The sequence below is a fragment of the Nannobrachium achirus genome (assembly GCF_963921795.1).
Source record: "Nannobrachium achirus genome assembly, chromosome: 14".
In the NCBI taxonomy this organism is placed as follows: Eukaryota; Metazoa; Chordata; class Actinopteri; order Myctophiformes; family Myctophidae; genus Nannobrachium; species Nannobrachium achirus.
Window position 1 is genome coordinate 21,459,146 of NC_137821.1, and position 26,190 is coordinate 21,485,335.

General features: G+C 43.0%; 2 protein-coding genes across 2 annotated transcripts in view; both read left to right on the top strand.

Moving 5' to 3' along the window:
• The window catches only part of LOC308297896 (neural cell adhesion molecule 2-like), a gene marked incomplete at both ends in the record, with an annotated part of 168,699 nt that overhangs the window by 130,359 nt on the left and 12,150 nt on the right, over positions 1–26,190 (top strand). The window contains 3 exons of the mRNA XM_080741460.1: positions 10,834–10,953; positions 13,989–14,110; positions 19,200–19,374. Of these exons, the coding sequence (XP_080597586.1) occupies positions 10,834–10,953; positions 13,989–14,110; positions 19,200–19,374 (417 nt within the window). The remainder of the gene's footprint in view (positions 1–10,833; positions 10,954–13,988; positions 14,111–19,199; positions 19,375–26,190) is intronic.
• On the top strand, positions 1,115–3,496 carry LOC308298492 (NADP-dependent malic enzyme-like; the record flags this gene model as incomplete). Its single annotated transcript, XM_080742107.1, has 2 exons — positions 1,115–3,069; positions 3,287–3,496. One exon carries the CDS (start codon positions 1,115–1,117, stop codon positions 2,879–2,881), a length of 1,767 nt encoding a protein of 588 aa, XP_080598233.1. The 3' UTR covers positions 2,882–3,069; positions 3,287–3,496.

A 26,190-nucleotide genomic window follows, 5' to 3' on the forward strand; every position in this document is an offset into this window, starting at 1 on the left:
ATTGTCAAATATTAGAGGCAGAAATTGTGAAAATAGCCGATCTAGGCGAGGCGTTGAGGTTGACAACCACAGCTTTACTCCTCTGCAATAATATGACTTCATTAACTACAGGCACATCCCAAAATAAGCTTTTCCTTTTCCAAAGGTCAGCACTACGATACTACAAACTGACACAAATAACCGGAACATGCACGGGTTATGATTTAATTCACAGTACAGTTCATCACCCCGATAAGAGCTATTTACACAGTAAACTAGATTAATGAGATGGGGGCATTCGAAATGTACTCAAAATGCCCCTGTATATATCCCAGACGAGAAAACAAACTGCCTGGAAATTGTTCAATTTGTATACAGAGCTTAGAGCTGCAAAACGGCAAACCACCTCTTGCCGTTAGCCCATTTAATATAGACAGACAGACAGACAATACTGTTAACCTTCACTCGAGTTCATTTGCTGACTCTAAATTCCAAATCTCATTACCGTAGCCTCACATCTGAATGGCAAAGGCCATGAAAATAGATTTTTTGGGGAAACTGCAGATTTCTCGCAGCAGCCTCTTCGGATAATGAGCGTTTTGTATGGTGACTTTTAGGCTAATCGTTTTATTCTCCGGCGTGAACTTTACGTCCCTATACCCGCCCTCCGCCTCTGTGTAGTCTCTTTAGTTGACAAAATGTGTGGCATTTTGAGTTTGAGAAGCACCTCTGGGATGTTTAATAATAATAATGATAAAAAGAATTCACTAATAAATTAATGAATCAATATCAATCAATATTAAGCCCATATTTGGACATACTGTGTCAGTCTGTCTCATGTGGTCTATGATGTCATCCCCATATTTGGTAAAAGTTACATTTTTAATTAAAGTCAATGGGGAAAATTAATTCACAAATGCATTTATATGAATTAAACCATTATGAAGTATCTCTTTAACAGTCAGGAGACACCAGTGCGCTCCTCTCGCCGTCGCTCCAGAGTGCGTTCGATCTGTCGTCTGGCAGCAGCCGCGGTCTCTCTGCCAACTCAGGCTCAACGAACCACGGCGCATCCACTTGTTGACTCTACACAAACAGTTGCAACACCGTCGATCTATTTACAACGTGCAACAACATGGCACACGGCACAGTCCGACGGGAGTCCATGGAGACAGAGATGCACAAGTCCGAGGACCAGAGCAAAACCTTCGTCTACACCAAGAAGCGGGGGTATGACGTTACTCGAAACCCCCACCTGAACAAGGGCATGGCCTTCTCCCTGGAGGAGCGTCTTCAGCTGGGTATCCACGGGCTGCTGCCGCCCTGCTTTCTCAGCCAGGATGTCCAGCTGCTCCGCGTAATCAAGAACTACGAGATGAAGAAAGACGACCTTGACAGATATGTGTTTCTGATGGGGCTCCAGGATCGCAATGAGAAGCTGTTCTACCGGGTGTTGACGTCTGATGTTGAGAGGTTCATGCCCATCGTTTACACCCCCACTGTGGGCTTGGCCTGTCAGCTGTATGGCCTGGCATTCAGGAGACCAAGGGGACTTTTTATCTCGATTCATGACCATGGTCACATCTCCACCCTGCTCCAGAGCTGGCCCGAAATGGACATACGAGCGGTGTGTGTGACGGACGGAGAGAGGATCCTGGGGCTGGGGGACCTGGGCTGCTATGGCATGGGCATTCCTGTGGGCAAGCTGGCCCTCTACACGGCCAGTGGAGGCATGCCACCGCAACAGTGCCTGCCGGTGCTTCTGGACGTGGGCACAGACAATGAGGAGCTGCTGAAGGACCCTCTCTACATTGGGCTCAGGCATAAGCGGGTGCGCGGCCAGGCCTACGATGACCTGGTGGAAGAGTTCATGAAGGCTGTGTCAGACAGGTATGGGATGGAATGTCTCATTCAGTTTGAGGACTTTGCCAATGTCAACGCCTTCCGGTTGCTGACCAAGTACCGCAACAAATACTGCACATTCAATGATGACATCCAAGGTACAGCTGCAGTGGCAGTCGCTGGCCTCCTTGCTGCTCTCCGCATCACCAAGAGCAAAATGTCTGACCATACCATTGTTTTTCAAGGTGCAGGCGAGGCTGCCATGGGGATTGCTGAACTGATCACCATGGCGATGGAAAAGGAGGGACTTCCGAAGGAAGAGTGTTTGAAAAAGATTTGGATGGTTGACTCCAAGGGTCTCATCGTCAAGGGACGAGACCACCTGACTCAAGAGAAGGAGAGATTTGCGCACGAGCATCCGCAGATGAGGAGGCTAGAAGATGTGGTGCGGGAACTGAAACCCACAGCCATCATAGGTGTGTCGGCCATTGCCGGAGCCTTCACAGAGGAGATAATCAGGGACATGGCCTCCTTTAATGAAAGGCCAATCATCTTTGCCCTCAGCAACCCAACAAGCAAAGCTGAATGCACAGCTAAACAGTGTTATACAATCACAGAGGGACGGGGCATCTTTGCCAGTGGCAGTCCATTTGACCCAGTGACCCTTCCAGATGGGAGGAGGTTCTACCCTGGTCAGGGGAACAATGCCTATGTGTTCCCAGGCGTGGGCCTCGGGGTCACCGCCTGCTCCATACGCCACATCAGTGACGACATCTTCCTCACCACAGCAGAGGCCATTGCTGACTTGGTGACGGAGAAGGACCTGGCAGAGGGAAGATTGTACCCTCCTCTCAACACCATCAGGGATGTGTCCTTGACACTGGCCGTCAAGATCGTCGAGTACGCCTACAAACACAACATTGCGACGCTTCAACCGGAGCCGGCTGACAAGGAGGCATATGTCCGCTCCCTCGTCTACAGCACAGACTATGATGAGTTTGCAGTGGACGCTTATCGCTGGCCAGCAGACACCATGACCGTCCAGAGTTGCAAACTGTAGGTCAAGTGCACAAAGAGACAGACGCCCAGGGAGGCCACCAGGAAAAGAGAGAACAAGGCAACTACCGAAGTGCAATATCATCACCCGCAGCGATGTCAATGTTTTTAAGAGGCCACGTGTTGAATTTTCCCGTCGATATGTTGCTGTGAAATTAGCTGTGGTGACACATTTTGATGCGGGGCTTTTAAGTTGTGACATCATTTTGTAGTCAGACCTCCAAGCAGATTTATTGTCAATATCTGTCCCTCGCTATTTCAACAGATCCGAGACAAAAATAACGACTAAAGTATAATTCTACCACTTTCCTTTCAACAATAAAGAGAAGAAAAATGTGTAAATAGTAAAAAGATTCACCGGGACTGGGGCCTGCCTACAAAATGATGTCAGACTTAACAGCCCCATAAGAAACTGGACTAGTGTTACACAGTAAAATCGAAATGTAAAATGGTGCAGTAAATGGTGCATTTATATAGCGCCTTTATCCAAAGAGCTTTATAACGTGCACACATTCACACAATGACAGTGGAGGAAACAAACCATACAAGGCGCCTACCTGCTCATTGGAAGTAATGTGTCTTGCTCAAGGACACTTAGACAGTAACCCATGGGGAGCCTGGGATCCAACTGGGAACCTTACAATTCCCAAGCTGCCCTCCTGAGCCACTGCCGTCCCTTAGAGTGTTAATTTAACTCTTAAAGAGTACAAATCTAACACTCCAGATTTTACTTTGTAACATCTTTGATCTGTTTAATAGTTTTTGGCCTTTTCAGGAGTTCTAGGGCCCAAGTTCCTACAACCATCCTTCATGATAGAGAATAGAGTGGTAAGCTAAATATAATGTGCAAATTAAAAGAGTAGCTTATCGTGGCTATATAATGTAGCACCGATATTGTTGTACGCACGATTCATTTTACATTGACATGAGAGAATTCACAGGTTGGGGGCACGGTGGCGCAGTGGTCAGCTAAAATCCAAATATCAAACATTGTCAAATAAAAGGTTTTAATTGATGTTTGTATTGTCTTTTCTTAGTCGCCTAAATGTGTTTGTTCATCTTGAATTATTAGCTTTATTCTGTAAACTTGTGTACATACTGGTAGTAAGGTTATAAAGGTCTGGGATTCAATCTTCGGATCCAATAGAGCACGTGTTTGCAGAACATATGTTAGCTACTGTGATACGAGGGGGCCATTACAGGCTCCTATGATGACTTGGTAACTATAGATCTGTCTTAGTAAATAGCACCCGAAGTGTGCACGGAAGCTATTAAATAGTGACGTATATGCGCGGTGCCATCTAATGTTCCTCTCATTACAATGACGCTATCTTGATGTTATTTATCAGCTGTCACTGCAAAATAGAACATTATGGAAAAATAATGTTTAAAAATGCCAGAGACATCACTCCCTCCCTGTTGTAATAGACAAGGTTTAACCCTTTTGGGCAAACAACTCAAAACATGTAGTACTTGCCAGGGTGTAGATATTAATAGTGGCTTGGTTGGTTAAGTGCAGCACTGCTTGCTCCCTGTGGTGTAAAGTAACTAAGTCCATTCGCTCAAGTGCAATGCATGATCTTATCACACATTGAGTACTGTTTCACAAACTGGTCTTGCACAGGTATAACGACTCTCAAACCCATTGAACAGCTATATAAGAGTGCGCTTAAGGTATTCGATAGGAAACCCCACTCATATCACCGTTGTAATATTCTGCAGGGGTACCGTTTCTCGAGCTTTGCAAATTTTAAGGTATTTAAACAGGTCAGTATCATATGTAAGACCCTAAATGGTTTATGCCCACCTCCCCTAAAGGAATTCATAAAAAGGAAGCCTGATAGAGGACTCAATACCAGGGCAATCACTAGAGGGGACTGCGAAGTACCGTACCGGGTAACCGCTTTTGGAAAAAACACCCTTTCAGTTCAGGGCTGTTCAATCTGGAATGACCTACCTCTAACAATAAGAGACGGTTTGTCATTTCCATCCTTCAAGTACAATCTAAAAAATCACACCCGTGTGAACTGAGCGGTGGTTCTCCCCCCCCCCCCCCCCCCGTGTGTGTGTGTGTGTGTGTGTGTGTGTGTGTGTGTGTGTGTGTGTGTGTGTGTGTGTGTGTGTGTGTGTGTGTGTGTGTGTGTGTGTGTGTGTGTGTGTGTGGCCTGGACAACAGCGCCCCTCCCTTAACATGTGTGGTCAGAAAGGGTACTACACAGGCTTGAGGCTACATACAGACCCACCCACATACAAACAAACTAACAAACAAACATACCTACACACACGGCCACGCTATGGAGACGGTGTGACCACCGCTCAAAAAATGGTTAGTTGACAATCAAACCTGTGACCATGTATAGTCTTAATAGTACTTCTCATGTATGTATATTTTTAACTATCCTTTTTCTAATGTAGGGTACTGTTGGTAATATGTGTTGTTTTTGTTGTTTTCTTGGTTACAGGAGAAATAGTATTTGTATGTATGTTTTTAAACGCCCTCTCCTAATGTAGGGTTACTGTTTGTTGGTATGTGTTGTTTTGTCTTCATGTGGGGACTACGGACGACATTTAGCATTCTTGCTAATTCCGGTGTATTTACATTGCTTTTATGTAGTGTTCATTAATATGCATTGACCCGTCTAAATAAACAAATAAAGTAAAGTAACAAAATAGCACGCATGCGTGTCCTGGTGAAGCCGGTCGATTTGACATATGGCCATATGCGTGCCACCAAAACTGTGGGAAGAGTAGCGCGGCAAATAAAAGTTTACTTAGGAGAAAATGGAAGATGGAATAAAGTCTGTACTAAGTACCGTAACCACATTAATAATAATATCTCACATGTATATACAGTATTTTCTGGACTATAAGGCGCACCTTACTATAAGGCGCACTGTCAATGAATGGTCTATTTTCAAACTGTTATATATAAGGCGCACCTGACTATGCACATAATAGACGCTACCGTTGCGTTATGCATCCAACAGATGGAGCTGTGCTAAAGGGAATGTCAATGTCAATGAATGATCCATATATAAGGTGCACTGGACTATAAGGCGCACTGTAGTTTTTTGAGAAAATTAAAGGCTTTTAAGTGCGCCTTATAGTCCGGAAAATACGGTACTGTAGCGCTTTTATAAGTACCCAAAGACATGGCGTCCCATGGGGGGCATGAGAGAACAACAAAGAAATACAACTTTATTACGTAGGGAAAAAAACATTATCAGAATGTAATGAACGTGTTGCAACGCGCTGTGAGCTCGTCAATCTGCGATTTTCAGCGAAAGCTTTCCCCACGATAAGAGAAAACCGAAAAGACACTAGTATAGAGCCCTGAGCCCCTCCGCTCAACCACATGGGTGTTTGAGTGGTTAAGTAAAAGAAATGTATAAAACTTCAGAGCCAGTGGCGTCAGTTCAGAAAAAAACTAAGGTATGGCAACATGACTGGTGTCTTGACACCAGTCATGTTGCCATACCTTAGCAACAGGCACGATACATTTATTTTAAGAAGTACATTTTATTTTTTTCCCCGTTTCTACGGTTTCTTGGGTTGGATATGGCAGCCTGGAATGGTTCAAGTGCAGCTAAACTTGGCATGTTAGTAAACGTGCCACAATTAACAATAATGCATTGCACCTGTGCAGCTGACCTGCAGAACCGGGGAATATACCATCTTGTCAAGATGGGGAGAATACAAGTGTGGAGAATATAATTATAATACCTTGTTAAAGTGACCATTCATTTTTGTTAAATTTTGCATTTGTAGTTATTTTACTGTAATTTAACAACATAATAACCAGTACAGATAGACAAAGAGACATTCATGGATTTATAAGTAACGTTTATTTTCCCCCTGGACCCAGGGTATGGCAGCTGCATAGCCCTGCCATACCCAATTGACGCCCCTGTTCGGAGCAGAGCTGCACAGCATGGTGAAACCTGTGTGAAGTATGGAGATGGAGAGAGAGACACACACAGTGTTTGTAGTGCTGACCTCCTGAGTCTCCAATACTTCTCCCACATGCAGCTCCCCTCTTCCTGCTCCATCCACACAGTTAACCTTGTGTGTCTGCAGGGGTGTCGCACCAAATTCTGGGCCCTGGGTACAAGGATTCACTGTGGGGCCCCTGTGCTTTAACTATTGAAAAATAGCAGATATACAAACTCACAGCGCGGCACCGAGTGCCGCGCTGCGAGCTTGTAGATCTGCTATTTTTGAAAAATCATGAAAATCTTTGAATATTTCAAATCCTTCTGAGGTTTTTTGAAAAACCTATGTTTCTATGTCAGTGGAGCTCAAACCTTTTCATGTGAAGGACCCCCAAAATGGTATGTATTTGGCCAAGGAACCCCATCTCAAAATATTGAGTTCCAGGGACCCCCCAGAAGCAAAATTTGAGTTACAAATGTTCGCTTAAAAAATACATATATTCAAAGATTTGCACACATTTTCACGACTTTTCAAAAATAGCAGATCTACAAGCTCGAAGCGCGGCACTCGGTGCCGTGCTGTGAGCTTGTATATCTGCTATTTTTCAATAGCTAAAGTATAAAATAATTAAGGCCGGCCCTCCACCACCTTGGGCCCAAGTAACTCAGTCCCACTTTCCTACCCCTTGTGACGCCCCTGTGTGTCTGTTTAGTCGAGAGGCTACTTGGCCCAGAAATAAAGCAACCATAACAAGCCTAAGGCTTGTGTGTCCACCCAAACGTTTATGGGTTGTTGGTTTTTTTGGTTGTTGTTTTCCCACCTCACAATTCGAGGTTCTCTTGTGTGTATCATACGAATGCCTTCCGGCCAGATAGAAACAATGAATAGTAATTTCTTATCTTGTTGCTCCTTTTCACTCGTAACGAGACACAGAATATTTTAAATTAGTATAAGTTATGAGCTATATATTGTTGCCTATATGGTGCTGATTGCTCAGTCATTGCAATGCAACACAGCAAGACAAGTTGTTGTTTGAATGAAGAAGTACTTTTGGTCATTTAAGTACATTTTGATACCAATACTTTTGTGCTTTTACTCAATTCAAATTAGAATTCCGGACTTTTACTTGTAACAGAGTATTTCTACATTGCATTATTGATACTTTTAATGAAGTAAAACATGCGAGTAGTTTTTTCCATCACTCCAAACAATAATGGCTAACTTGAACACCTCTCTTCCAAAGCCAGAAATGTCAGCAGTCAGTCTTGCAACGTTATGAAAACTTGGCTGGAGTGGAGACTGATTTCCTGGGCTTGCACAGTGTTACATCAATGCAGATAAGCTATGCATTAAGCTTACATTTAAAAGGGGGGGCTGAGCCAGAGTTTACTGCCAGTCTACAGTATATGAATGACAATTAGGACAGAAGTACAGGGCACACATAAACGCTGAGCTATGTAAGTGCTTCTCAACCTGTGGGTCAGGACCCCCAGGGGGTCCCCACAAGATTTTTTTTTTTTTTTTTGTCATTGAAGTGGCAATTGAAGTGGCAATTTAAGGACTTTTAAAACGGTTTTAATTTTAAAAAAAAGTATCAAAAGTAGCCTAATCAATAAACTGTACTACAAAAACATTGCCAAATTGTAAAATAAGTGCTTATCAGGGTGCCCGGGTGGTCCCCAGTTCAAATATGATTATTGTTGGGTGGTCCCCAGTTCAAATATGATTATTTTTGGGTGGTCCCCAGTTCAAATATGATTATTTTGTTAGGTCACGTCGTCCTGAAAAGTTTGAGCTATCTGATGAATGTATATTTACTCACACATTCCTCCAACTTTTGTTGAGTTGTTGAGTTTGTTGAGATGTCATTTGGTCTCACATGTCCTGATGCCCGTTCTAATTATTAGGAGCAGTGGGTACACTGCTGTTACTGCAGCCACCCACTGCGCCCAGGGAACGTTTAGGTGTCATGCTCAGGGACCTCCGCATTCCCAGGCGGCTTCTCTTATCATTTCCATGATAGGAGAGGCGTTATCTTGATGTCATTTGGTCTCTCTTATCCGCTACTCTCTCCTGTCTGCTGCTCTTATACAGTATGTGGAGTTGAAATGGCTTTTTTTCCCCACGGGTATCTAACTTCCGGATTGTGAAGTATTTCCAAGTGGAATACGATAGGGAGGCAGGACGTGATATGAGCGGAGAGCTCAACCCAAGACGGAAATAGCGAGACGTGCCATCTCCGGTTTACGTCCCGTGAAGTAGGTGTCCACCTTTTTAGGAGACCGGAAGCAGTTTGGAGTCTATTCATTCCAATGGAAGAGTGAACGTGAACACTGCTTCTGCACCATTCTTTAGCCTCATGGTCACTGAATATTTGACCCGAGCCACACAAACTTCCCAAGATGTTCATAGAAATGTTGCTAATTGCTCGTTGTTTGAAACACTCAAGATGGAATTTTGTTATAAACATATAAAACAAAATATTTTTGGGCATATACTGTAACTAAGGCAATCTCCCATTCTGCTGTATTCCTCTAGCCTGGTTCCAGCCCATAGACCCGCCCACTCTCAGAGTGGACTCAGGCTAGTATTCCTCCGTCTATGGCACATGTAAATAGCTCCATGGTATTCAAATGCTAATTCTTCATCTATATGCTCCAACTCAGGTGAATATTGGAAATAGTAAAAACGCTAAATAAGCTCTCCTGCCCAGGAATATTGCTAAACAACAAACTCCTCTTCTATGCCCAGTCGCCCCGCCCCCACCCAGCAACACAGCTCAACTCCCATTGGACATCGGAATGGAGCAATTCGTAAAGTAGCAAAAATAACACCAGATATTTTTTTCATTTCAGCTCAACTTCAGATCCAGGTGTTACTTTGATTTTATTTGAACTCTCTTCTCTTAAATCCATGTCTTTTCTCTGTAAGGTTTTGGTGTTTCTAGAATGTCTCGAGAGACTCTGTCTCTGTCTCTTTCTCTCCCACACAGTGTGTCCCTCCTGTCTGCCCTCTGTCACTTCATCCTTTGAATGGGGGGGGCATCAAAATTATAGCATCAAAATATAAACCACTTATAGGGTTACTATGGTATATACATCGGCTATTTGAAAAGAACCGATGTGTAAGCTCACAACACGTCGCAATGCAAAGACTTGTAGATCTGCTCTTATTCAAAGAATTAAATATAATCTGTTTTTAATTACATTTTTATGGGGGTCCCCAGCACAAAACTTTTTCAGATGGCAGTGCGGTTCTCGTGACAAATACAGTACACGCTTGAGAACCACCGCGTCGTCGGTCCTGAGACTCCGCCGGTCATCAAATTATTGACGTATTGGAATGCGACAAAAACAAACCAAAAACTTCCACGAATTCAGTGCTTCATGGGGTGTGTAATTATTGATAGAAAACAAGTAATTTATTTGGTGAACTACTCCTTTAATGGGATGAGTTATGTACTGTAAGTACTAGTCTCGCGTGGCCAGACTGTTGCCTCCCACAATTTTGGAGAACAGAAGCTCTGATCATGAGTAAGCTATAAAGCGGAAGTGAACACTTCAGTTTCATCTTTACATTCATGCAAATGTGTCCTAATATAAATTAAAATCATCTAAGCATATCGTCGTTGTCGGGTGGAAACCTTGTATGTCCAAAACCGTTTGTTTTGTATTTATCATTTTTAAAATGATTTAAACTAGTGAAAACAGCTGATCTACAAACACACAACGCCTCGCACCGCGAGGCGTTGTGTGCTTGTAGATCAGCTGTTTTCACTACTTTTGTGCGACGGCCTTGTGTGATGAAGTGCTATACTTCACGAAAAAACATACAAATTTGAAACTTGGAGATACGAGGTTTCTGCCCAACAGTGACGATATATAGCTTGCTGCTTAGCAGAAATAGAAATATATGAACGGAAATGCCAGCTTCCGTTACTTGTACTTGTATGCTACGCCAGACAACGTAACGTAACTACACTGATGTAACACTGTTTCCTGTTTGCTGTCTTCCTGTCCCCAGCGACGGTGGTGCTGACGGGTCTGGAGCCCAACGTCACGTACGAGGTGCGGGTGGCGGCCGTCAACGGGAAGGGCCAGGGAGAGTTCAGCCACACCGAGGCCTTCCAGACCTTACCCATCCGTAAGACCACTGCTTTTCTACATAATGTCATGGTTCGATGAGATTTTAACTAGTTTTTCTGTTCAGCGCTGACAGCTATATCATGATTCATGTAGGCTATTGAGTCTTGATTTGTAAAAAAGAAAACACTTGTTACTTTAATACGTATTAAGTAACTTTAATTTGAAATTGATAGCATTTATAAATAGCGAATGAGAATGTAAAATAATAATAAAAAAAAAGTTTACTAATAGCCTTGTGGCCTCTCAGGCAACTGCTTGCGTGTTGCGATCCAACTTGTGATTTCAATTCACTGACTTGAATGTCAATTTTGGTTCGATTTAGATTCGTGTTGAAAATCGTGACTGATTGATAGGAGAATGTATGAATAAATGAATGAATGTGTTCTGCAGGCTCACAAGCTTGTGAGCTTAATAGCTTTGCTATTTTCGACAAATGTCTGCCTATTTTCGGCGAGTGTTCGACTATTATGATGTGCAAAGAATAGGGATGCGAGGGTTCATGTGGTTAATTAACCTTTGATGTACGTCTGAGCATTACATTCCAAGTCATTTGCAGAGAATACAGAGCACTGGCATTCTTGATGTAATAACAATAATATGGTAATATAATTATGGTGGGATTTTGTTTTGTTTATAGCACTTGTGATGGTTACAAAGCACTCTTCATCAGAGGAAAAAGTGAGGACAAATAAGTTCCTGTCAAATGTGGGTCTCGGTGCCAAACACTGCAATTAGAATTATGCTGCCAGTGGTGTTTTATTTAATTTTTAAATTTGTTATGATGACTCTTTAATTAAATTGCTGTTGTTCCAGCAATGTACTTAATTTCAGGCTGAAATAAACAAGCATGGTATCACACAAGTGCTGTCATTTCAGCCACTGAGAACAGCACTGCTAGGGATTACCGAAAATATAAAAACCCACTTACTGAAGCAGCCCAATAATGGCAAATAGTTAGAACAGTATTACTCAACACATTCATATTAATAAGGAGGCCATATTCAAAATATGTTTTGGGGGCGTTTTTGGTTTGCATTTTTGCCTTTATAATGCTTACTTAATCCCATTAACCCCGGCGCCCCTATCTTTATCTGTATGCACACACAGACACACACACAAACAGAGGCGTAGGAAGGGAGAATTACATTTGCAGACGTGCACAATCAGGCAACCAGTAAGTGCCCGGCTGTTTATTCATTTTAAAATAAAGAATTTACAATATGTATACCTGCACTCTCCTCTCCTTGCTGTTAGACAACAGAGAAACCTGCCGTGAGAAGTCTAAAGGCACTGTCAGGAGCAGAGCAGTCAAAGCACAAGGCAACACAGGTTTCAAAACTCAAAGCTTGGTTTATATTTTCCACAGAGTGACAAATAAATAATAACCGTAACAACATAAGTAAACAAGTTAGGGCCCTTCAACAAGGTCGACAAAATGTAACTACATACTGAAAATGGGACTTTAAAAAAAATCACACTCAGTGTGAAGTGAGCAGTGCCTTTGTTGAGATCATTTCATTAAGCTATATCCCTGACCATTCATTTCAAGGCTGCTCAACAGCACCGCTCGGTGGCTGAAGCTGATACAGACCGTGCTCATACAAACACACACCTCACTCAGCCACTTGTTGGAGCGGCTGGCCCGCTCAAAAAAGGATATGAAGAGACATGAGGGAGATTTATATACTGGTGGACCAAACCATTAAACGCACAAGAGGACAGCATCAACACCAACTACCCCCCCTTGCTATCAGAGCTGTTGGTATGGTCCTCTGCATAAAAGCAAGCTCCACCCTTAGGGTCGATCCATACCGTTATAAGGAGCCTAACAAAGTTCGGTTCTGCAGTAGGCGAACCCAAATATGGTTCGCATCTCCCGGTTCGGGGGGGCGTCAACCGACTAAATTCGGCTCTACGGTGCTGACGAAATGTTGTGACCTCCCGACTTAATTTCGGTACTCAGCGGTGTCTTCTAATTCATTCAGCCCGGCTTCAAGTGCATATTCTCGGCTGTAAATCCAAGGAAACAGCGGTCGTTTGGGAGGGAGACACGCCAACTTCCAAATGCTTGTGTGGCCGTGTGTTGGGCATCGCAGAGCGGATACAGCTGCCTTTCGCTCTGGAGACGAGTGGTGGACTGGGAGGCGCACGCGCGACACACACACACACACACACACACACACACACACACACACACACACGCAGCTTTGGTGCATGTCTTGCTAGTGCTACTCGCCGACCTTTTTAAAGAGAAAAGAAAAGCATAGACACAACTTTGCTAATGTTCCGTGTTGTCCACGACGAGTTGTGACTGCGTGATGATATGCATGCAGCAAGAGAGGCGGCCGCGGCACGTCTATAATGTGAGCTTGTAGATTAAATGTTTTTGACGTTTGTGAGAGTGAGTGAGAGAGAGAAAGAGTCACTGGACTCACTGGACTTCAAGTCATTCAACGTGCAGCGCCAGGGCAAGTCATATGTATCCGCCCTGCAATGCTCATTCATCGGCCACAAACGTTGTCATGCCACGGACCTCCAATATTTACAAGCGACTTGGGCACTAGCCGTTAAGAAAGTATGGATGAACTCCCCCCGAACCTAAATAATTTCGGGTCGGGGAGCACTCCCGAACCGAAATTAGTTAGGGTCCTTATAACGGTATGAAACGACCCTTAGCCCCACCTTTTGCCTTTCCAGGAAGAACTCAACATCCAGGCGAATTAATTAATATAACATAAATCAACAACTAAATCAAACTATCTGTTTGTGTCTAACCCTCAATGCACAGCGTCACTTTAATCTCTGCATAATTTCATTCATAACCCAACGGTTCTCAAAGTGGAGACCGGGGGACTTCAGGGGGTCCCTAGTGCTAAAAGTTTGCCAGTTAGGAACTAGATGGTCCCTCAACAGTTCTGTAACACATGAGAGTGAACATTTCCCTCAAACCTTCCCGCTCAGAGTTATGGGGCTCCATGGCCTAATCGTGTATAAGAAACTGGGAGTCCTAACCGTCATCTCCCCCCCCCCCAGGAGAACCAAGCCCCCCGGCCGTCCACGGTCAGAGAGGGATGGGGAAGGCCTACCGCCTGGGCCTGGTCAAGCAGGACGATGGAGGGATGCCCATCATTGAGTACATAGTCAAATACAAGACGGTGAGTATCGCCAGTGCGGTTTTGCCTTTTGATATTCTGAATACTTTGTTGGGTGATTGTGGAACTTCTGTTGTTTTAGTTGGACTCGATGTACTCGTATAGGGAGGAACTGAAGGGACCGGGTCTAACATTGGGGAACCGGAAACGGTTCCTTGATATTTAGAAGCGTTTTCTGGAACCAGTTTGTATCACGCTGTCGGAGCTGGTATGTGGACTTCACGTCCACTATACAATTAAAATACTAGTTCTTAAACTTTTTTAATTTCAATTTTCCCATAATTCTGAGAGGGTACAAATGAAACTGGGTCCATTTGGTTCCATTTGTACACTCTCAGAGTTACAGACCTAGTAAGGGTCCATAAACCCCCCCATAGGAATTGTTAAAGTGAATCGTTAAGGAACCGGAATCGTTAAAAATCTAAACGATCCCGACCCGATCCGTAACACTGGGGACTTATTTAAGGATATATATTTATATATTGGGACCTTATTGTCTCCACCTGAGGAAGGCCACTTGTTGGTAGAAACGTTGAAACTCTTACGGAGGAGCAGAAGTTTCCTGTGCAGACTTATTTTAAATTTATATCACTATCACATGGTGTCACATATGGCCCATATGAGCATTGTTGCATGTATGTGACATAGAGTGGTTGTTGTTGTTGAAAGATTTTAGACCATTTTCACTACTTTTCCACATTTCATATTGTTGCTACGTGTCATACACTGACAGGCTTAAGTGATTAAGGCTAATTGCACCTCCTAACCCTATCACTCTGCTCGAACAAAAAAAAGAATCACATTTTTCAACTTGAAAAGTTGTCGATGCGACTCCGTTGTGTCACACAACACTAATCGACAGGGCCGTGAGACAGAAACATGGAGGATCTCCCGTGGATTTGTGACATTTGAGACATGTTTTGCATTTTGTTGTGGGGTGTCTGTTGTCGGTTGGATTTGTTCCTGCTGACTGATTCCATTATGTGGTGCCGGAGTGAGTCTGCCAACGTGAGTCTGCCAACGTCTCTCTGTCTGTGTGTCACTTAGCATCCGTGCTTTAAATGAGGCAGAGACGGCACCTACCGCAGTCTGTCATTAAAAAACATGTTTTTTGAGGCGAAAGACAAAAATATGGAAAAAGGCTGATCAACCTCGCCAATAAAAGACTGCTCTCCTGTTATGAGTATTACAGTATATTGCATATGGTTTACGTGATTGTTTCGCCTCAAGCCGAAATCAGGCTCAGGAGCGGACACATGATGTAACTGAATAAAGAAGGAGCATCTCGGATTATTGGAGCCTTTTTATTATATCATTATTATGATAATGTATTAATAGCAGGGTGCAAAGCACAGAAAAACACGACAACATTTCAATGTCAGACTACATCTTCCTCAGATCTGACCTGACAAAGATTTGATCTGACATATTATTGTCCTTTTTTTCCCTGTGCTTTGCACCCTGCTATTGAAATTAAAAAATCACACCCGTGTGAACTGAGCGGTGGTTCCCCCCCCCCCCCCCCCCCCCCTTCCCCCCTGTGTGTGTGTGTGTGTGTGTGTGTGTGTGTGTGTGTGTGTGTGTGTGCGTGCGTGTGTGTGTGTGTGTGTGTGCCTGGTCTGGCCTGGCCTGAACAACAGCGCCCCTCCCTTAACATGTGTGGTCACAAAAGGTACTACATACAGGCTACATACAGACAGACACGCAGACAGACAGACAGACAGACAGACAGACAGACAGACCCACACACACGGCCACGTATAGGAGCGTTGTGACCACCGCTCAAAAAGTTCCATATTTATTCAGTTTGTTTGTGCCTATAATGGCATGCCCAAAATAGGAACGCCAGGGTTAATTTGGTTCAAAGATGGATTACTACTTTAGTATGTTTCACGTGAATCCCGGAGCAACAGAGCTCAGTGTGTATTACGTGGACAGAACACTTAAACCACATCCAATCCATGCCTGTATACCAAACATCTCCCTGTCCAGTAAAGGGATTTGAACTGGCGCAGGAGACGTTGATGTGTCTTGGCAAGCATTCAGAGACTCCCAGGCAAGGCTCTTTGAAGGCCAGACAGGCAGGGGTGTCGCATCAAATTCTGGGCCCTGGGAACAAGGATTCACTGTGGGCCCCCCATGAATGTTCTTCATAGGGGGAGGGGTTTAGACCAGCAACGCATTATTTTGTGCTTTAACTATTGAAAAATAGCAGATATACAAGCTCACAGTGTGGCACCACAGATCTGCTATTTTTGAAAATGTGTACAAGTCTTTTGATATTTTTGATCCGATTCTATAAATATCTTCTATGTTTCTATGTCATTGGTGCTCAAACCTTTTCATGTCATGTGAAAGACCCCCAAAATGATATGTATTTGGCCGCAGACCCCCATCTCAAAATATTTAGTTCCAGGGATCCCCCAGAAGTAAACTTTGAGTTACAAAATGTTAAAAAACACATATATTCAAAGATTTGCACACATTTTCACGACTTTTCAAAAATAGCAGATCTATATCTGCTATTTTTCAATATCTAAAGTATAAAATAATGAAGGCCCCTCCACCTTGGGCCCTAGTAACTCAGTCCCACTCCCCCCCCCCCCCCCTTGTGACGCCCCTGCAAACAGGAGAGCAAAGAAGTCGGACCAATCCCCCATAACCCAATAATCTCTCCTGTCTCATATCCCCACATGAAGGCCATTATGGACACGTCACATGATGGCACACGCGTCAAGGACAAGCACATGCTGTAAACAGACGGCACACAAACACTTGTGTACCCCGTGCAGGACACAGGGGTCCGTGTGGAGTGTACTGTATGGATCCGTGCACGCACGCGCACACACGCTCTCCACACATACAGTGGCGGAAAAAACATTTCTCACGTTCTTTACTCAAGTAAAAGTATCAATACTGCAATGTAGAAACGATCTGTAAGGGCACAGACATACCGCACTTTTATTCTACCTATGAGGGTGGATTCTGCCAATGCATTTCAATGGGAATGGAGTGGTTTGCTGCCATTTGCAGATTTCTGGGAGAAAAAACTAAATTCCCCATTTAAATGCAGAATCCACCCTCATAGGTAGAAAAATTAAATAAAATTAAAAAAATATAATATTTCCCTCTGAGATGTAGTGGAGTAGAAGTAAAATACTGAAAATTGGAACTACTCCAGTAAAGTAAAAAAAAAATACCTTAAATCTTTACTTTCACCCCCAAAATGATTATTTTTCTATTGATTATTCACGCCATGGTGACTTGAGTTCAATAATATATATATATATATATATATATATATATATATATATATATATATATATATATATATATATATATATATATATATATATAATTTTGTATTTGTCGCATTCCTAAGACATGCAATAATTTGATTGCACTACATTTACCCCCATTGACTCCGGAAGGGGAACCGAATGCATTTGGGTCCTCATCCGGAATCAAAGGGGGTAAATTTACTATAATCTAAATGTTGTTTTAAGTGTGACAAATACTGAATGTGAGCTTGTATATCTGCTATTTTTCAATAGCTAAATTATAAAATAATTAAGGCCCCTCCACCTTGGGCCCTTGTAACTCAGTCCCACTTTCCCCCCCTTGTGACGCCCCTGGCTGGTAGTGTACTCAATAGCTGGAGCTCATGAGTGTTTCTGACTTTCTTGAACATTGAGCCACACTATTTCAAGCCCCGCTGGTCAAAGAAAGAAATCAATGGGATGGTGTGTGTATGTGCCTTGCACGTGTGTGTGTGTGTGTGTGTGTGTGTGTGTGTGTGTGTGTGTGTGTGTGTGTGTGTGTGTGTGTGTGTGTGTGTGTGTGTGTGTGTGTGTGTGTGTGTGTGTGTGTGTGTGTGTGTGTGCCAGTGGTGTAGAGTACATTTACTCAAGTACTGTACTTAAGAACAATTCTGAGGTATTTTTACTTTACTGGAGTATTTCCAATTTTCAGTACTTTACTTCTACTCCAAGCTACATCTCAGAGGCTAATATTGTACTTTTCACTGCACTACATTGTAGATTTTGATAATTATTACACAACATACAGTAACCACTTAGGCTCTATATACATTCCGGACATTTGAAAATAGCCCGATCTACAAGCGCACAATGCAAGCTTGTAGATCGGCTATTTCCAAAAGAACTTGTCATTTATTTATTTATTTTTAATAACAAATGTATTTCTGGACTAGGTGTTTGACCTCTGAACAGCTGTCAATAAATGTCAATTAATCCAAGAGACCAAATCAATCTACAATTTCATTGTTGATTATTGTTACAGTGAGCCTACAGCATAATAATCAGCTGCCATTGTACTTTTCATCCATACATTACTCATATTACAGTATTATTACACCTTGTTACTAATTTGTATCATTTCTCACCCTATACTTTAACATTACTAACATTACAGCACTACTCTCTCACTAAAATATCTGTAGATTTTACATAGTTTGGAATATATTCATGACATTTTGCCTATCAATTGATGACACCTTGGTGGACATTTTCTCAATTCACTATATATGTTTTCAATGAGGTCTTGAGGCTCATTCACTACTCAGAATGCACATTTTCAATAGGAGGAGGTCTTTTTCAGTCATCCTTTCCGAGTAAGTGATCATAGCAGGACAATTTGGTGAGAGAAATCAGAAATGTGATGTTTTACACTGGATTCATGATTTTTCAGGGGTTAGCTGACATTTGGTGAGCCAAGTGTAACCATAATCATTGTAGTTTTATGTCCACAACTGTTCCAATTTGGGCACACATTTTAGGCGGATTTTCTCCCTGGACCCATCTGGGGCTTAAGAGGTTTTAACAGAGCATCGCTACATTGCGGTATTGATACTGTTACTTAAGTACTTTTTCCACCATTGGTGCGTGCCTACGTGTGGACGGATGTGCGTGCGGTTGGGCATGCGTGAGTGGGTTTGACATGCCTTCAAAAGCACCTGACAGGGGGGTACATTTCTGTCAGTTTAACCGTGAGACTGTTCTCTTTCTCTCTCTCAATCCTCGTCTCCGTCTCTGCTGCTCATCATTTCTCTCTCCATCTCCCTCCCTCTCAGGACAAGGAGGAACAGTGGATGACCAAGCTGGTTCCGGGCGCTGACGAGTTCGCCATGCTGCAGCCCCTCCAGTGGAACACGCGCTACGAGGTGGAGATCACGGCGCGCAACGTCAAGGGCCTGTCGGAGCCCACCTTCTACCAGTTCTTCATGCCTCACCAGCCCGACATCACAGGTGAACAACAACACATCAATCACCCTCTGTGTCTCCTCTCTCTCCACACACAGCGTCTGTTCCATTGATTCTTTTTTAACTTTTAATAGTTTTATGTGCTGATGGAAGCTTTATTTGAATCGGCAAAGTATAGTATCCAAAGCTGTATACCAAGACGTCCTAAGGGCGAGAAGCGACCATGCCATAAAGGGCGAGGTCTCGCTGAAACATCAGAGCTTCTCAATATGGCACAGTTACGATGAAGGAGTTAAACTACCAGTAAGACGCCTAAGGGTCTGTGATGTCACAGTGATGTGTCAGGGGAACCACAGTGTCAGGCGTTATAGACAGACAGATACGGTCAAGCTGTACTAAACTGCGACCTATGGTCGCAATTAATCTGGCTGGTCGAGTCATCATGGTGATGTCAGATCAGGTCAGCTATATCCATACCTGGAGTCCGCGAGGTCAGATGTAGAGGTATTGGCCAGCTCCATATATGGAGATGTCTAGGCCATATGGCCTAGACATGGCGTGACGCACGGATGGACGGACATAATCTGCAGGTTTTCATACTAAATGCGACCTACGGTCGCAACAATATTACAAAAAATATACAGTATTTGCCTCTGACATTCAGTGGATTAGAAGTATAAAGAATCAAGAAATGGATGTGTTCATGGAGTACCTGAAAATGTAACGACTGCATGAATATGAAACAGAAGCCTTTAGAAAAGCCTTTAGAAATAATGACAGGGCAGGACCGACAGTAGCTCAAGAGCAAATAACTCTCAAATGCAAGGGAACAAAACGGGCAGCTTTTATATGTTTATACTATGAAATCAGTTATTATGAACCCTGCAGAGAACACATTGCCTCCTCGGATGAACAGCACAACTCAAACAGTGCTGAAAGACCTTATAATTGAGGTTTGATAAACAAGACTTCTTGCCGTCTGTGAGACACCACGCTGCAGTCTCTGTTAGACACTGATGCCACCTGCTGGCTGAAAGTGGAACCACACCCATTGTATCTCATCAGTCCAGTGAACACTAGTGCCCACATTTGTGCTTCATTCATTGTTGTAAATTGTCTACTTTTCGCTCGTGCAACGCGTCGCGCGACACCGCTGTATCGTCCACGTCTAGAGCGGGCTTAATAATTCCACAGGGCCAGGCAGACTGGCAGCTCTTTTGCTCAAACGCTGTGCAGGGGAATTGACATCAGCATGCCGTCTCCATAATATGTGACGCCATGCCGATGTCAATTCAAAACACAGCTGGAATGCTATTCCGACAGGTCCTTAGACGCTGCACACAGCTCCGCCTTTTTTTTTTGTTGGAACAAGTCAAATGACAAACGCCAGTGCCTAAAAAGCCCCACGAGCCTACCCAGTGAATAATGATTATTCCTCCTGTAGCTTTGACCTCGATTGTCGTGAAATGTTTTGAGAAGATTGCAGTGTCCCTGGCCTGCGCGAGAAGGACGTCAAGCCGGCGCTAGACACGTCAGCTTGCCTATACTGTAATCATGAGCACAGCACTGAAGACGGTGCCACCCCTCTGCGTTTCACAGTGCACAGTAACTAAGTACATTTACTCAGGTACTGTACTGTACTGTTTGGACGTACTTTTACTTTACGGGAGTATTTTGGATTTTCAATATTTTTACTTCTACTCCACTACATCTCAGAGACAAATATTGCACTTTTACTCCACTACAATTATTCGAATCTACTTTGTAGATTTTCTTTATTATTACAAAACATACATTAACCACTTCAGCCCTATTTAAACTTTGGCGTTTAAAAATAGCAGATCTACAAGCCCACAGTGCTTTGTGAGCTTGTAGATCTGCTATTTTCAAATGGTATTTTATGCATTTTAGACATATGATAACTTGTGAAACAGAATATTAGTACAAAAATAAGTACTTTTACATTTGGTACTACTTTTAGTATATTTTAATGCCCACACTTTTGTACTACTTCATTACAGGACTTTTACTTGTAATAGTGTGTTTTGGCATTGCAGTATTACTTTTACTTCAGTCCTTGAGAAAGAACACACAAGCCTCACATTTTATGAAAAAAGGATCCAGGCATTCAATGATGAAACAATGTTGTGGTGTTGTTTGTCTTGTTTTGATGAAGGCTTTTTCCTCTCTATTATTGACTGCCCAGATCCTTTTTTTTTCTATCTCGTTTGATCCAAGAGAGCCTCTGATATAGGTAACTACTTTTAAATACTTGTCTCTCCACTGAGCACCTTGTCGTGTTGAGGGGGGTTAAACATTTTGTTGATGATTCAAAGAAACGATAACTACAGTAACTAAAACAAACCGAACTGGAAAATGGGACAGATCCATGTTGATGACATGACTTTAGAGATAATGTGTACCGCTTTGCGGGATTTTAGGCCAAAATCTGTAGGAGCAGTGCCCCAAAATGTATTTAGCAAAAATCGGCCTGATGGTGGCGCTAGAATAGGGCCATGTGAGAAATGAGGGGTGGAGGTTGTGAGTTGCCATCCAAGGAGTGTGTGTGTGCAAAGTTTGGCATGGATAGGGGTGCCGGAGATAAGAATAGGGCAAAAGTGTGACGTGACACACAGATGGACAGACAGACAGTACAAGCCGGTGGAGCTTTTCATAGTAACTTGCAACTTGACGGTCACAACTAAGCTAATAATACTAAAACAACATGGCGCTATTCAGCCATTAGGCCCCTTTTGCAGACCATTAACATACGTAATTATTCACCACATGTGATGTGTATGCACTTTTTGAGTACGTTTAGGCCCTCAAAAAAATCATTTTGCGAAGAAGAAGAATCTGTGCTTAATTAAAAATACCAAACTATAGTAACCTTGAAACACACATTATTAACCTGTGCAATAGAATGCCGTCAGAGACTTGGAGACAACTTGGAGACGATTTGCTGTATTTCTTAGATTAGCTATTTATTTTAAATTCTCTTAATGTAGGAAAGATTTTTGTTTTTTGTTTTTTGTTTATTGTGACCCATAAAAAGAATCGGTCCGTGACCCACAAATGGGTCCCGACCCACTGGTTGGGGCAACAGTGAGTCAGATGATGCTTATGTCCTTCCAGGCAATCCTGCACGGCGTCGTTAGAAGCCATACAACATGGTTTGGCTCCCTAACGGTGCCACTGAAAAGCAGGCTTGCCGGCATGAACAAAAACCCACTATGGGAGGTAATGAGGAAGAAAGGCTATTTGAGGCCATGCACGCAGAGCCTTGTACAGTCATGAAAGAAGCAGGAAGAAAATCAATGCAGACTCTTCAATTCTGTTCTGAATACGAACCTCTGCTAGCAGAAGACTCCACTGTGCCAAAGTGTAACTCAAACTCAGTGGTGGACAGTAACGTGCCTTTATTATTTTGAGTGCTAGCTGTGCTTAAAGGACTACTTCTTTCGTTTTCAACCTATCCCCATATAATCGGTTCTCACTAAGATGGCACCATTTCTGTCTATCTGGTCTGTGTGCCTCAGAGGAGGGCTGTGGGGCCGTTCAGATAGCAAACCCCATTGTTGATTTCACTGGCAGGCAGGTTTCTGAACCAAATATCGAGAAGGTTTTATTAGTCACTTCTCGTGCAAGGTACAAGAAGTGAAATTAATGTTTTTGAGGTCTACAAAGTACTGTGCTGCAACGAAAAATAACAATGTATTATTTATCATAAAAATAAAAAATGAATAAAGAAGCCATCAACAGTATCCACATCTGTGTTGTGTTGTGTTTCTGAGCTGTATTTGCCAAATAGTGGGCCGAGACCCATTCTTGGGTCGCGGCCCAAGTATGTGTCACGAGTAACTATCCCTATTTTGATGTTTCCCTTTTTTCCCTTTTTATTTTTTTCCAAATAAAAATGCTTTTGATGGTTCAAAACTTCCCGGCTCAGGGTAATTTTCCAACAGTGTCTGATACAATGAATATCAAATATCTAAATACCGAATCGAGCAACTTAAAAACTGTCGGTGCTCCCTAAAGCATAGAGGATAAATGAGAATATGAAGTGGCACATAACTACATCCCTCAGTCAGCTGGCCAATGGCTATGCACTGTCCATGGTGCTGAAGTCTCTCCTCAGACCTCTGTCGCCCCCTGCCCACAGGTTGGGAATTGCTGCTCTTAAAGGAATAGTTCACTCAAAAAAGTGTTTTTTATTTTTATTTTTATTTTTTTCAATCGATTACTCACATGGAGAATTGAATTCATGGATATTTTTGTTTAGTTTTTGTCGCTTTCCTAAGCCGATAATGTGATAACCAGCAGTGGTTCCCTATATGGAGACTCAAAGAGCCTTCTTTGTTCCATGTGGAGACACGACGAGTCTCCTCAAATTATTGTCTTAGGAATGCAACAAAATGCGAATTCAAGTCTCCATAGGCTGAGGAATCAATAGAAAGGTTATTTGGGGGATGAACTATCCCTTTAACCGTTATCTTCTCTACTCCTCATGCTCTCCCTTCCTTCTTTTCTCCATTCTCCTGCTCCTTCTCTGATCCCACCTCTCTAATTCAGTTGTCTTTGTAGCTACAGTATAGGAATTTTAGAAGTGCGATGGAGGACAAGTGAAAGGATTACCTAGTTTATTTATTATTATCTCTACAATACAGAGTTTTGTATCTTGTCATTTCTTCAAACAAGCATTCTAAGGCGCTTATATCCTTTTTCTTTTTTAAATACCATAATTTAAGCTAGCTGTCACTTTGCAAAGGGTAGGTGCCAGGCTTTTCCAAACTAAATATATCCGACTATGGAAATGAAACCTGTGAAATTATTCCCTGGGCTGTTTGACAGATCTGTACCAAACGCAGTCTGTGTTTCATGCGGTTCCTGCATGTAGAGATAAGCTACTTTTATTTTGTTTTAGCTTAAAGGCTAACAGACAGGCTGTTGTGTAAACCAACCAGCCAACACATAGACGGCTTCCTTTTGTAACGTCATCACAGAGATTAACTCCTAACCAGGGGGCAGAAAGCAGCATTAACTTCACGGCATATCTAGCAGAGCCAAGCTCCTAGGCAGAGATGATAAGGGATACCAAGAACACAAAAGAATGGACTCGTGTCCTTTGGAAGAACGTCGCCGTCAAGTTAAAGGACAACTCCAGACTAAATAACATATAGGCTAATTTTCCGACTTACATTGATCCCAAATGACTTGCCATGGGGTCTATCTTGCCCTGTCATCCAGTTCCCCCACCGGACCCCAACATGCCTCATAGAGTGTGGAGCACATGAGCTTACCATACTAAAATTAATGATGTTTTGGGTTGTGCCAATCAAAGTGACTTGGCAGTTGTAAAACATTACTTAAAAGTATGTTACTTTTAAGAGCTACAGTATTGCGTACTTAGGTGAATTGTGGAGGAGAGGTGGAGAAGAACTAGGCAGGGTGAAACAGACGGGAGGAACGTGTCAGGAGTTATTTGTGACAGAAGGGAACCAGTAAAAGTAAGAGGGAAGTCGATAAGACAGTAGTGACACCAGTCATGCAGTGTCCGGCACGTGCACATATAGACATCAAAGGGGGCTTGAGCCCCTGCCCTTTTATCCGCCTGTAAAAAGTGTCCTCTCCAGACCATGAATGCTGTTTTTACTATGGTGAAGAAATGCAAATGCCCTCTTTCCATGCCAAACCTGAAGGCGGCATTCAAGAAAATTGCCTTGTCCAAACTGAGGAAATCTCGCTTTTTCGAACGCACATCGCTCCGACAACGGAGCGTCGGCAGGTATCGCTACTCACCCCACAGAGGTTAGGGTTAGGTTTGTTTGTTGAAAACTCTCATGAACTTAAATGCAGCATCTTATGTTGAAAGAATTGCGCTTTCTGTGTTGAAGTCCATGCCGTTCGTTACACCAAATCTCTTGTATTGACTTGATTATGCTTAGTTCAGTGTGGTATAACGCACCAAAAATAGCTGACCTCCAAGTTCTCCAAGAGCTTGGAGGTCTGCTATTTTCAATATTTCCACCAAAAGGCCCTTTTAGAAATTTCAGCCCCTGCCTCTCTAACATTCTCTGCACGTCCCTGTGCAGTACGGCTTGGAAACGGCAGTAAAAACTGACGAAAAGACAGGAGGCAAAGCTGGAAGTGGCATACGCTAGAATCAGGGGTTCTCAAACATTTTTTCTAGCACAACCCCATATTATGAGGGATTCTTTTTGGCGACTCCATCAAAGCAAACTTGAAGCGCTTTATAATGGTCCATTCATTCATACATTGGGAACTACATATCAATGCAGTGCCAACAAATATATACACATATACACCAGTAAGACTCCCTAATAGGGAGATAAGCGACCGCCAGGTCGCAGCGTGATTTTAGGGCAAAATGTGTAGGAGCAGTGTCCAAAAATGTGTTTGAAGAAAATTGGCCTGTTGGTACCGATTTGCGTGATTTTAGGGCAAAATCTGTAGGAGCTGTGTCCAAAAATGTGTTTTGCAGGAATCTGCCTCATGGTGGCGCTAGAAGAGGGTCATGTGTGAATTGATTGGGTGGAGGTTGTGATTTGGCAGGCAAGGAGTGTGTGTGCAAAATTTGGCATGGATCGGGGGAACGGTTGCGGAGATATGAGCAGGGCAAAAGTGTGACGTGTGACGTGTGACAGACAGACTGACGGACGGACGGACGGACGGACGGACGGACATATACATAAGTGTCTCACCATTAAGTCAAAGACTTAATACTACTTTAAAAGTGCAGAGCCAAACAAAAGTGTCCATTGATCAGTGCAAAAAGCAGAAGTGCTACCAGCAAAAAAAAAAAACGCACAGGAATCCTCCTCTCAGCAAACCTCAAGAAGG